The 13858-nt window shown below is 39.0% G+C and overlaps 1 protein-coding gene across 1 annotated transcript in view; it reads right to left on the reverse strand.

Annotated features, from left to right (window-relative positions):
* Positions 1-2256: 2256 nt before the first annotated feature.
* Positions 2257-13858, reverse strand: part of ube2na (ubiquitin-conjugating enzyme E2Na) — a 36828-nt gene continuing 25226 nt past the window's right edge. Inside the window, exons 2-4 of the mRNA XM_060843026.1 lie at positions 3792-4038; positions 3551-3691; positions 2257-3025 (exon numbers count right to left, since the gene is read on the reverse strand). Coding sequence (XP_060699009.1) covers positions 2976-3025; positions 3551-3691; positions 3792-4038 — 438 coding nt within the window. The 3' untranslated portion in view covers positions 2257-2975. The remainder of the gene's footprint in view (positions 3026-3550; positions 3692-3791; positions 4039-13858) is intronic.

The following is a 13858-nucleotide window of genomic DNA, read 5'->3' on the forward strand; positions in this document are numbered from 1 at the left end:
CACTTAAGCTACTAGATGGCTGTCAAATGTTTGATTTACTATTTCCCAGTGGAAATTCCCAAAGGTTGAAGGGGAGACCATTTGTATTGTGAAATATTTAGCAATTACAAGTTTGAAGCTGCTCCCACTGTAATTACCTCTTACTACAACTACTACAGACCTGATTAAAGGTAGTGTATTTAATGAACTCTGTCAGTATATTTTACCAGAGAGAGAGAACTTTATGGAATCAACTCTTGTTTAAAGTCTTATGCACAGACAGGTGAGATTTTTGGAGAGTTCATTGTCACTGTCCTTCAAATGTAAAATGATCACTGCTTCCAAGGGGAAATATTGGAGAGGAGAGTTTGCTTATTGTTGACTTGCAATTGCCCTCTAGTGGTGAGCTGCTGCCCTTCAATTAGGGATTTGTTTCTTCTGCATCCAGGTCTGGGAGGAAATGTAGCTGGGAGGGGGAAAAAGGAGAAACAAAAAAAGGTAAATCAAATGCTGTTACTTCAGAGTACAGGACACAAGGTCAAGTAGGTGACAGAGTAGCAGATTTTCTAATAGATGGAGCAGTTAGATAGACAAGTGCAGTGACCTTAGAAGCTGTATTGAGGAGAGGTTGAAATCCTTAGTCAATTGAGATTTTGCTAACAGGATGGGTAATAGATGATCAGGATTTTTAAAAAGGAGGGGAATAAGATATTCAAGGAGGTGTAAGTACAAAAGCAGTAGTGGGAAAGGCCACATGATGATTTATAACAGCCACAACACTTTGGCAGGCTAAAGATGAAAAAGTGGTGAATCCTGATTAAGTTAGTGATGTTCATACACTTCATTTTGAGGAAGGTCTTGTCATTCATGTGACTATTGTAGAGATGGTGGTTCATCCATTGGCAGAGATCAAAGGGTCAGCCCTTAGAAAACATGCTGGACAGTATGTGTGTTTGCATTCTCACTTGTATGGAGGCAGAAGCAAGCTGGGATATTTAAGAGTGTAATGTTAGACTGCACTTCTAGGTTATAACAGGCAGGATATGCAAGAGGAGAAATTAAAAAAAATAGCACGTGCAAGCATGGATCCAAAACAGTCAAAATATGCATGTGAAAGAATACAAGGATATTCAAATTTGGCACTGATGCCATGACCTGATGTGAGAAGGCATGGAGTCCAAAGATAAAAAGGAAGAGGCATGATATTAAAATAAATTTGACACACATTGGGTGGAGTAAGGTTGGAACAGCAAGCAAGGTGTGTTGAGTGCAAGTGATCGCTGGTATCTGAAGAGGGAAATAGCTTGAACACATCAGATATCACCAAAGGAACAAAAAGCCAGATGTGCAGAAATTATCACTGAATAACAGAACACTGAAGTTGGTAGAAGAAAGATAATAGGGAAATATTCTTAAAGTACAGGAGAATGAACTAGTGACCAGAGACCACACTGAGAAAGATTAAACTGGAAATGCAAACTGAACGTTTGGAAAGACCAACAATGGAGCCTTAAAATCTTAAGCAACTCAAGTACAAGAATGCAATTTTGATGACAGAAGGCCAAGAATTTGGACACCAAATGAGTATGAAGATACAATGCTCACTGATTAAAACAAAATCATAGTCAAGTGGATGAAAGTAGCTTCAAACCTGTAGCTTGGAATAAAGTCTACCACTGAGCCAGGGAAATAACAAAGACAACATTGAGAAATACAAGGCAACCATGCTTCAAATTCATTTTGATTACATCAAATAACGAGTGATCAGAATATTACCAAGTATCAGTAAATCTGGACATTTGACAAGAATATAAATTCAAGGGTAAAACCAACATTTAAACTTGATACAAAAAAGCCTACTTGCAGATCAGCATCAATGGATGCATTCTCAATGGCAACAGCTCTATGATAGACCACTTATCAACCAGTTTAAGGGCAAAGCTAACATTATATTGTACGTGAGGATTGGTTATTTTGCAAAATGTCCTTATGGATGCTAGACAAAAAGCTTCAATGTAATGAATCTTTTTCAGCAATCCTCAAAATTTAAGTTAATTGGATTTATTTATAAAAAAGGGGAAATAGTGTTATCACAAGTTGCAATGCAAGTTACAGGTGCTATAATACCCAAGAAAATGAATGATCGAGTTCACTGGAACAGCATACATGATCTGAACACACTAGCATAGGCTTTGAAATAAGAGAAACACCTTAGCTTGACTAAAGATATAGATTAGACTGGATATAGATAATTTTCATTAATGAGCATGGATTCAATCACTAAAACATCAGATTTATTCACTGTATTGCGCTTGTGGAAAGATCAACACCAGTACAACAGTCAAATGGAACAAAAAAGTTTACTAAAACAAAAGTTTTACAGAAATCTTTCTTCCCCACACTGTCCCCCCTCCCACCCCCAGACAAGCCATACAAAGTAACAAGCTTTCTCAGGATCTACATTTGAGTCACAATATTGATGCATTGCTTTTTTTCTCTTCCTTTACTGACTGGACTAACTAATAACCAGCAAGCTGCTTAATCTAGTGCACCTAAAAAGAAAAAAAAAGTTACTACTCTTGGCAAAGGGCATGATCTACTGTGTACAAGTTAGCTGCTTTCAAAAATTGCTTTTAGCATCACAAAAAACAAAACCCAGAAAATTAAAAAAAACTTACAATAGAGCAGCTAACTAAGCAGATTTTCATTCACAGTGCTAAGAAAAAATAACGCCAGTCATTGTAAATAAAGCAGAGGTGCATCGCTGCTTTCAAATTAACTGGGTGGTGGAAGGAGGGGGAAAAATAGAAAAGCAAAGTGGTATAGACTCTGCTCATGCTTTAATGGTGAATCCAAACATGACAAATAGTCTCTAATATGCATTTAAACACCAAGAATTTTATTTGTCTGGGTTTATTCAGCAGTTTTCTAAGACTGTTCTTTGAATGCAAGGAGAGAGATCTTGGCAGAACAAGGGCTGTGATGTGCATTCAACTTCATCTGGAATTGCTGTTCCCACTGGCATATAGCCTAGTCCATGTCCTAGCTGAAAGAGAAAAAAAAAGTTTTCATGTGGAAACAGCATATTGCAATATTTTCTGTGCGCTTTTTGATAGTAACAGATCTTGTTGCAACAAGTTTACAATTAAGACAATTTCAAATCGGACACTTGAAAACAAACCCATCCTTTAACAAGTATACCAAAAGTGACAACATCCAAAGCTCTTCTCCCACATTTCACCAGTAACTATCATCCAGCTTCTACTTAAGATACATTACAGGTGGAATTCTAGGTACACTGGGTAGCTCATTAAGCTAGCAGTGAGCTATTACTATCTGAATCTAAAATCACTTTCACAAAACAGTACTACAGTGTGGCATGAGAAACCCCAGGAAATGGCTTGGGCTGGCACTCGTCCAAATGATGTTGTAAGCAGGAAAGAGCATCTTCAAGTGAAAATGTCAACAAGGGATATAACTTGGGTTAATTGTTGCTGTACAATTCAATACATGTCAAATATGTAGCTAGAGCTGTAGGTTTAATTTCTATCAAATAAATAATCACAAGTACCTGTTTCTATGGCTTGGGCTTCATTGCTCTTCCACTGTTCGGCTACATCATTTGCTAATGGATCATCTGGATTTGGAGCACTTAACAATGCCTGGATTGATAGCAGCACTGTACGAATCTGCAAAGCTGGGGACCACTTATCTGTGGAACCAAAACATTACAAGACACGACATTGAAACTCCAATTAAAATGCACAAAAAGCTGCAATGGTCACAAGTATACTATAAAATTAACAGAATACCTTTCAGAATATCTAAACAGATTCTGCCCAGCTTGTCTACATTTGGGTGATATATTTTGGTCATAAAGCGAACTTTTGGAGCTGCCATAGGATATTCTTCTGGAAGAAATAGTTCAAGTTTAAAAGTTCCACCCTCAAATGGAGAATCCTGTGGACCAGCTATAACAACATGAAAGTAGCGTGCATTGAATTCATCTGCTTCTGCCTTGATACCAGGCACCGGCTCTGCATGCAAACGCTGGGTTTCCTGAAAAACATAAAAAAAGGTGAACAAGGACAACTGTTAGTAATGAATCTTCCCAAATTAGAATTCTAAAGTGATGAAATATAATTTTCATTATATAATCAACTGCTGAATTTAGGGAGTCAAGACTCATGTGGTTTAAAATATTTCATATTGAATTACAGTACCATATTTACTGCTGTGCTCTCAGCTTCACAGCAGATTTATTCCACAGCACTTGTTACTTAATTTGAAGTCCACTTGTGAACATGAATCCAACTCATCCAAAGCAAACAGCACTTCAAGTGACAGCCAAGGCCCAGTCACAAGATTTGAGCTCTGCTTTCTGACGTAGGTGAATGCTCCAATCCAGAGGCTGAGGCTCCACGTGGAGCAGTGATTTGCTTGTACTTTGCTACTATACAGGTATTTGCTGCTCACATCACAGCCTCCTCTGCACTTGGGAGACAAAATGTAGACTGGGTCACTGCTTTGAAAAAGATACCTATCCCACTTGAAGAGACTTCCCCCACTTCCATCCCATTAAATGCTTTAAAATGGTCATAATCCACTCGCTCCTTAACCTTATACATTCAAGGGATGTTACATAAGGGATGTCTACATAACCCATCCTAATAACCTCAGCCCTTTAGCCCAGATCTCTGCAATTGACCACATCCAAGGTCAGAATTGTAGAAGGGAGGTCTAACCAATGGTATTAATGAAATTATTTCTATGGAGTGACAAGATCATTTTGTTTAGTCTGCTGTCCAAGTTCAAATTACTGAAGATTTCAGACTCCAGAATGAAAATCACAAGCACAGTTTCTGCAAATGCACTCAGCTTTTTTCTACACAACTCTGGGGGACTCTTGTGGCCACAGCACACATGACAGCATGATCAGAATGATTTGCATAGAACACAATCACAAATGCTTCTTTCAGTTCTCATTACGTACAAGCTTCACTGCAGTTATCCAAAAGCCCCTCAAAGTGTTTGATTCAATAGACAGAGGGGAAGTAAAAAACCAAGAGAGTATGGGCAATTCAGCTCAGTCACCGAACTGTACAGCACAAATAGATTATTCAGTTCAACTCATCCACGCTGACCAGACAGATATCCTAAATTAACCTAGTCCCATTTGCCAGCATTTGGCCCACATCCCTCCAAACCTTTCCTACTCATATACCCATCCAGATGCCTTTTAAATCTCACAATCAAACCAGCCTCCACCACTTCCTCTGGCAGCTTATTCTATACACACACCACCTTCTGCGTGAATAAGCTGCCCCTTAGGTCCCAGCTACCAAAGTTTCCCAATTTGGGGTTTAAAAAAGTTTAACCTATCACTGGATGTCTTGGTCAGAGGGGCCAATTTTTAGTCACTGTAGACCATGCAATCTTTTTCGACCTTTGGAAGGGAGTGCATGAAAACTGCAAAATTCAGTACCAAGAGTGAAACAGAAAAGATAAACAAAGATAAATGTAAAAAGCTTTTACAAATACATTTTTGCAGTAAACTTGGAAGATGAACCAGGAAATTACTAATGGGAAACAACAAAACACAAGAGAGTTTAAACAAGTATTTTCTATCGATTTCTATGTTAAATGAAAAGATAGCCAACAGTCCAGGAGTCATGGAAAATTAAGAGACAAAAAGAGGAACATAAAAACACTCACTAGCGAGGAGTACAGACAAATAATGGGACTGAAGGCTGACAATCTCCAGAACAAAATGGTCTATATAATACTGCCATAGGAAAAAGGTCTGTCGAGTCAGAAGATGCAGTGGCAACGATCTTCCAATATTCCGGAGATTCTGGTTCCTGCCATTTGGAAAACTACAATATTCAGTTAGGAGGGAACCAAAACTTATTAAGCCATAGGCCAATTAGCACAGCATCAATCACTGGGGAAAATTTAAACATAGCCAGGATAAATAGGTCAATTCCAGTGGCAAGAATTTAACAAGTGGTGTGCTACATCGATCAGTACTGAGCTTCAATTATTTTTGATCTTTATTAATGTTGTAACTTGAATGTATTATTGTCCAATATTCTGATAGGAAAGCAAGCTATCTTCAAATTGTGAGGACGACAAAATCTGCAAAGAGATATAAAAATGTTGAGGCCAAAAAAAAAAAGGGACTGATGGATTTTTGTGTTACAGTGTCAAATCCACTTTAATTGGAAGATTTTGAAGGCAAAATATTATTTAAGTGGGAAGAGACTGTGGCATGTTTGGGGGGTGGGGTGGAAGAAATCAGGAGTGTCCTTGTGCATGAATAATGAACCCAGAAAATAATGAAGGCAAACAGAATACTGGCCTTTAATGAAAGGGAAAATGACTATCTAGGACATTGTGTGCAACTCTGTAGTATTGAATGGTTTTAGTTTCCTCACTTACACTAGACTGCAGGCAGTTCAGAAAAAAATCATGAAATTGATTCCTGGGATGAGGACAGGTTCAGCAGGTTGGTCCTGCACTCATCCAAGTTAGGAAGAATGAGGATTTTTTTAAAGGGGTACAGTTTCAGAATATGGGGCTGCCCATTTAAAAGTAATGAACAGAAATTTCTTCCCTCAAAAGGGTTCCTAATTGGAACTTTCTTCCACAAAGCCTTGAGAACATTAGGTCATTAAGAACTGAAATCAGACTGATTAGAACCATTCAGATCAATTATTGGACCAAGCAGAAAAAAGTGGAGTAAATGCCTGGATCAGCCACAGTCCTATTGAAAGGCAGAGCAGTCCTGAAAAGCCATATGGCCTGTGCTTATTTATGCTCAAACAGCCAATTAGCACATCAGGTGATACCTGCTTGACAGGAATACCATGTCAAGCTAAATGCTGTATCAATTGTCATGATACAGCAATAAGAGAGACAATGCAAAGGTGAGAGCTCATGCCACTATCGCCATAAATGTTACTGAGAGAATAGTGTCATTTCAATTAGTTTATGCACATGTCTTACGGGTTGAATTTTGGAATGTGCAACTTACAGTATCAATGAACATAGGTACACATGTGTGCATACAGCAAGGTGGTAGGGCAAAGCTAAACATTTCCATAAAGAAACAATTGATGGATTCCATGTTCAGAAGACATTAAGTAGGCTGCACTGATCCGCCAGCTTTTACAGATTACAGCCAGCTATGGCTAGGAAGACATCAAATCACCTGCCTTTTCTAAAAGAATTTAACATTCAAGTCTCCTACTTAGTAGCCAGATTGGCAGTAATATTTGTGGGAAGTTGAAATAACAGGATTTCAAAGCTACTCTTTACAAACGTAGTATTTTACATTAGCAAGCTGAGAAAATTTGTAGCTCAAGTTGAGGTTCTGGGTGTAGGCTTGCTGGGTGAGCTGGAAGGTTCATTTTGGGCCGTTTCATCACCATACTAGGTAACATCAGTGAGCCCCTGGATGAAGCACTGGTGGCATGGCCTGCTTTGTGTGTGTGTGTTTGGAATGTGTCTAGAAACAAATAGAAGGTAGCGAGCAAACCTACTTCCAGCAGTACTGTGTATTTTCTCTTCTACTATAAAAAGGGACTTGGAATTATTGTAAGAAACTATTTCAAAGGCCCCATTCCGGTTTTCAGGAAGGTTGATTAAGTTGCCCTGGAAAATTTGTACATTCTGAATGATTACAATTTTGCTTTAGGGAATGTCTGAATGAAGTACACTAGTTACAGTTTAAGACAAAGCAAACAATCTTTCAAACAATAAATGCTTTTCTTTCCCCAGCAGCTGCAGCAAATTCTTCTGCAATTTCATGCTGTAGTTGTATTACAGCAGAACAAACATCTTAAAGATGCTGCAATGCAGTATACAAATTAAAGGTTTATAGATTGCACTGTGGGATTAATGGCTGTCAATGCATTTCAACAGTAGTGAAATGCAGGTAGCGGAGATAAAAAGATGCCTCTTTCTAGCCAAGTCATCCTCATTGTTACCACAGACCTGTGGTAACAAAGTCAAGCATTCTTCGGACGAGAGATTTCGGGTTCCCTCATTAGATAAGAGGCTAGACATCAAAATCACATGCCAGACATGTAACCGCAAGCAGTTCAGCAAAGACCATTTTAACTTAGGGCCACTATAAATCTTGGCGAAGCATGGTAGATGAGCCAATTACACAAAAGAAGCAACACCACTGGAACTCTTATGGCAGTGCGAATGTGACATTGCCTTTTTGAGGCAAAGAGTTAGGTGCCTCTTTTGATGCCCAAACCAACATTCCAGGACAAACATTTGAATGCAATGTGCACACACTGCCTACCACATTGGACATCTGAAGAAAACAAAATGACAAAAATATTGCAGATTTAACGAAACATCAAATTTTCAGATAGCCAGACTTGGGAGTTCAGTACCCTCCACCACATTTCCATCGGACTCAATGTGCTAAACTCTTTCAGGAGGATTAGACATCATCTAACTGAATTCAGACAATGATAATATTTTAATGGTGTGACAGAACCAGCCCTTTAAGGAATGTAAGCATCAAAGACAAGGCCAGCATTTCATCATTCTAGTTGCCTTTGAGAAAGTGGTTGAATCACCTTGAACTGCTCTCGCCACACAAAGGGAAATAAAGAATTTTAGGGTCAGGGAAGGAACAGGTCATATGATCCCAAGTCAAGATGGAATATGGTTGGGAGGGAGGATTCCACTGTCCTTGTGAGTAGTAGAGGTTTCAGGTTTGCAAATTGATGTTGTGGCTTACTAAGTTGCCACAGTGCCATCCTAAAGAAACAGACCCAGAAAATCCACTTGACTACAAAGAGATTTGATGCAACAGCACAACGAATTTGAACAGAGGGTAGTAATTTCCACTAAGGATCAAGGTTAAGTGATACCAAAATGCCAGTTTCTAATTGAAGAATTAAATGAAAAACCACTCACAAAGTCAATATTGTTCACCTTAAATCTCTCACCCAAAACTCTTTAGTTAGGCACATATTTTACTTAACTTTGGACAACATTATTATGAAAGTGCAGTAATCTGCTCACTGCATTCTTATAATTAATGTTTAGAAACTGGAACTTATAAAAACAAATGACTTACTCCCCAACTGCTGAGCAAGTAAATGCAGTGTGGTAAAAAAAGTGCTAAAGTAGTGTCTGTTGAGTTCCTAAGCCATGCTGGTCTATATGATCTTATATAGTAAAACAGAACTGAACATACATAGAAAGAGTTAGAAGCAGGTGCAGGTCACCAGCCTCTCAAGCCTGTTTCACCAATTAGATGGCTGGCTGATCTCGGTAATCTTAAAATCAATTTGCACTTACTTCTCTCCTGCAAAACTATTCCAGGACTCAGCTTCACTATCCTTTTAAAGGCAGAAAGTTCCAAAGACTAATAGTCCTCAAAAAACACCAATCAATTCCTTTTAAATGGACAACCTCTGATTTTTGTAGTGATCCCTAGTTCTAGATAGTTCCATAACAGTAAACATCCTTTCCACATTTACCCTCAAGTCAACCTTTAAACTCCAGTTGATACAAGGCTAGCCTCCAATTTTTCTTCATGAAACACCCTCTCATCCCAGGTACACATTCTAGTATTCTCCACAGTGGGTGGCATAGTAGTTCAGTAATTAGAACTGCTGCTTCACAGCACCAGGGACCCGAATATGATTCTAGCCTCAGACAGCTGAGGTGTCGAGTTTGCACATTCTCCCAGTGTCTGTGTGGATGCTCTCCCCAGGTGCTCTGCTTTCCTCCCACAATCCAAAGATGTGCAGGTTAGGTGAATTGGCCATGCTAAATTGCCCATAGTTTTCAGGGATGTGTGAGTTAGGTGCATTAGTCATGGGTAAACGTAGAGTAATAGGATAGAAGAATGGGTCTGGGTGTTGGCATGGACTTGTTGGACCAAACATTGTCTGTTTCTAAACTGTAGGAATTTTCTGATTCAAACTGAGTGCTCAGCAATCTCATTTTTGATGTTATTTTATTCCACTTGCTACAAAGAACAATTCACATTTTCCCCCCACATTAAACTCCAACTGCCACATCTTTGCTCAGTCACCTAAAATCAATATGTTTATGGGTAGGAAAAAGTGTCATCAACAAATTTGGCAATGGTATCTTCAGGCTTTTCACTGAGTTATTGATAAGTTGTAAACAGCCGCGGCTCCAACATCAAGAACTGTAACACTACTCATTACATCTTCCCAACCCAAATACACATTTATAACAGCCAGCCAATACTCTACACTCCACCACATGATTGTATTTTTCACAATAGCCTTTAATGTGGCACCTTTTCAAATGCCTTCTCGAAATCCCAGTACAGTACATTTGCTGGTTCCCCTTTATCCACAGCACATTGTTATTTACTCAAAATAACAAAAGACTTATCAAATGTCATTCCTCCTTCACAACACCATGTTGAATCTGCCAAACAACCCACCAAAGCACCCTCTAACATTTTTCCCATGACAGACACTAAGCTAACTGGCCTGTTCTTTGTTTTTATTTCTCTCTCCCATTCAGAATATAAAAAAAAAGGTTATATTCACTACTTCCCAATCTATGGACCATTCTAAAAGAAAATTTAGTTTGGAAAGCCAAAACCAAATGCATCAACTATCTCACTAGTCACTAAAAGGTCCTTGCTCAAAGTCTAACAGAACATAGGCACTTGTCAGACTGCAGCTCTAATTTTACTCACACCCATTTCTCAGGTGATTGCCATTTTACTGAATTCTGCCATTCTAGTGAATAGATCAGGGTACTTTCTAGATTATAAAAAGTAAAATACAATGAAAACCCTTGGTTTTGCTTAAGCAGGATATAAGTGTGTTGGAAGCAATTTCATAGTTTGTATCAAAGAGAGTCCCTACCGCATGGGAATAGACCATTTGGTCTAACAAGTCCACATTGACCCTCCGAAGAGTAACCCACCCAGACCCATTCTTGTGGTTTCAGGCACACGAGTACAGAAAATAATCAAGAAAGCTATTGGAATGCTGGCCTATATATCGAGGGGACTGGAATACAAGAATGCAGAAGCTATGCTGCAGCAAGACAAAAGCATGGTTAGATGCCATTTGGAATAACGCAAGCAGATCTTTAGGAAGGATGTGTGGGCCTTGGAGGGAGTAAAATGTAAGTATACAAAAATGATAGGTGGACTTCAGGGGTTAATTTAGGAGGAGCATTAACCCTCAATCCTCAGAAAACAAGTGATCTAATTGAAGTCTTCGACATATTAACAGGAAAAGACAGGGCAAAAGAAGAACTATATCCACTGGTTAGAGGTTCTAGAACTATGGGACAGTCTGACAATTAGGGACAAACTACTCGAGAGATATTAGAAAGGACTTCTACGCAAAGGGTGGTAGACATTCAGAATGCTTCACAAATGGCAGATGTGGATCAATTGTTAATTTTAAAATCAGAGACAGATTCATTTTTGTTCAGCAAAGGTATTAAGGAATATGGGCCAAAGGCAGGTTTATGGAGTTAGGCCATAGATCAGTCACAATCTCACTGAATTGCAGAATGGGGTCAAAGGGCTGAACGGCCTATGCTAGTTCCCATGTTCCAAATTATCTATGTCTCACATTCGACAGGGCCAACGCTTATGACTAGCTTTCTTGCGTACTCAAAAATATTTACCTCAATTTTTTTGGTTGGCTAACATTTCCATTTTTGCCCAATTACTTTTATTTCTCCTCCTTTTTATCCCAGCTTTAATGTTTCTACCTAAAAATTCCAACTGTTAAAAGTATTTTGGAATGTACTTATTCTGAACTTTCAAAACATTTGCTACTATAGGTCTTTATTTTTGATTCTAACTTACCAATTAAAATTTAAATAAAACTAAAGTTTAAGACATACCTTCCGAATCAATCCCTTCTCCCTCAAACAATGTAAAATTCTGTCATGATTGCTGCTACCCAGAGGCACCTTTACTGAAACCATTCATTCTCTCATTGTACAATACCAGAGGTGGTATAGCCTGGGGGCTCTGTAGTTGGTTCCAATGTTACTATTTTGAAAGACACCAATCTAAAAAAATTTCTTCGAACTCATGTGGATTAATTTGCTCATCTGTCATTTCCAGTCTATATGTAGATTAAAATATCCCATGATTACTACCATACCTTTCTCAAAAGCTCTCATTATTTCTGCACGCCTCATGATACCAGGTGGTTATTGTTTAAGCCAATACACTATTCCCACAAGTAACTTCTTGTCTTTATCATTTCTACCCAATGGTTTCCAAATTTTCATTTCCTGACCATAAGTCATCCCTCTCCATTATGCTAGTACTACCTTTAACAAAACCATCCGGGGGGGGGGGGGGGGGGGGTGCAGGAGGTGTGATGACAAGGAAATAAGAAGATGGATGTGCAAATCAGCTCAGACATTTGGAAATGGCAGCGTTCTACATATTACTTGCCACAAAGTATTTTACACTCACGTCTCAATCAGAGTCCTGACATTGACAGATAAATCCAATCTTTAATTTTTGTACCAATGTTTTGAAATTGCATTCAAAATTTCAGTTTGCTTTTCAGTGAAAGCTGCAAACCAGTTTCCTGGTGTATAAGCAAACTATAGTTTCCAAGGGGTTTGCTGACATTTGCTCTTCCTTCAACTTACCTAAAAAAATGAACAAAATTCAAAACAAAATCAATAGTCTACAACACCACAAACTGTACAGTTTGACAGTGATAACTTCAAGCCTGCTACAGTTCTCATAAGACATTAGCTATATTCACTGTGGAACAAGCACATCACTACACAGAGGGATATCAATTACCCCGCATTCGATTATCCAAATATCGGATTATCTGGCAAGATCCCAATATTCAGCTAAACAGTAATCCGGCATTCGATTAACTGAATGAAATACTGCTTGCCTGTGTCCTTCAGATAATGGAGATTCCTCCATACATAATGACGACGAGTATTGTATCCTCAGTTTGCAAAAAAAAAGGCATCTATGAACCAAGTTTAAAGCCAATGTTGAATTAATTTGAATAAGAGTTGGCCATTTCGTCTCTCAAACCAGCTCCACAGATAATCTGAGAGCAGCCTCATATCCACTAATCCCAGATAATTTTTCAATAGACAATAGGTGCAGGAGTAGGCCATTCTGCCCTTCAAGCCTCCACCACCATTCAATATGATCATGGCTGATCATCCTTAATCAGTATCCTGTTCCTGCCTTATCTCCATAACCCTTGATTCCACTATCCTTGAGAGCACTATCCAACTCTTAAATGAATCCAGAGACTGGGCCTCCACTGCCCTCTGGGGCAGAGCATTCCACACAGCCACCATTCTCTGGGTGAAGACGTTTCTCCTCATCTGTCTTAAATGGTCTACCCCCATATTTTTAAGCTGTGTCCTCTGGTTCGGCACTCACCCATCAGCGGAAACATGTTTCCTGCCTCCAGAGTGTCCAATCCTTTAATAATCTTATGTGTCTCAATCAGATCCCCTCTCAGTCTTCTAAACTCAAGGGTATACAAGCCTAGTCGCTCCAGTCTTTCAGCATAAGGTAGTCCCGCCATTCCAGGAATTGACCTCGTGAACCTACGCTGCACTCCCTCAATAGCCAGAATCTCTTTCCTCAAATTTGGAGACTAGAATTGCACACAATACTCCAGGTGTGGTCTCACCAGGGCCCTGTACAGCTGCAGAAGAATCTCCTTGCTTCTAAACTCAATCCCTCTTGTTATGAAGGCCAACATTCTATTAGCCTTCTTCACTACCTGTTGTACCTGCATGCTTACTTTCATTGACTGGTGTACAAGAACACCCAGATCTCTTTGTACTGCCCCTTTAACTAACTGGATTCCCTTTAGGTAGTAATCTG

The sequence above is a fragment of the Hemiscyllium ocellatum genome, chromosome 23, assembly GCF_020745735.1.
Source record: "Hemiscyllium ocellatum isolate sHemOce1 chromosome 23, sHemOce1.pat.X.cur, whole genome shotgun sequence".
NCBI classification, from domain to species: Eukaryota; Metazoa; Chordata; class Chondrichthyes; order Orectolobiformes; family Hemiscylliidae; genus Hemiscyllium; species Hemiscyllium ocellatum.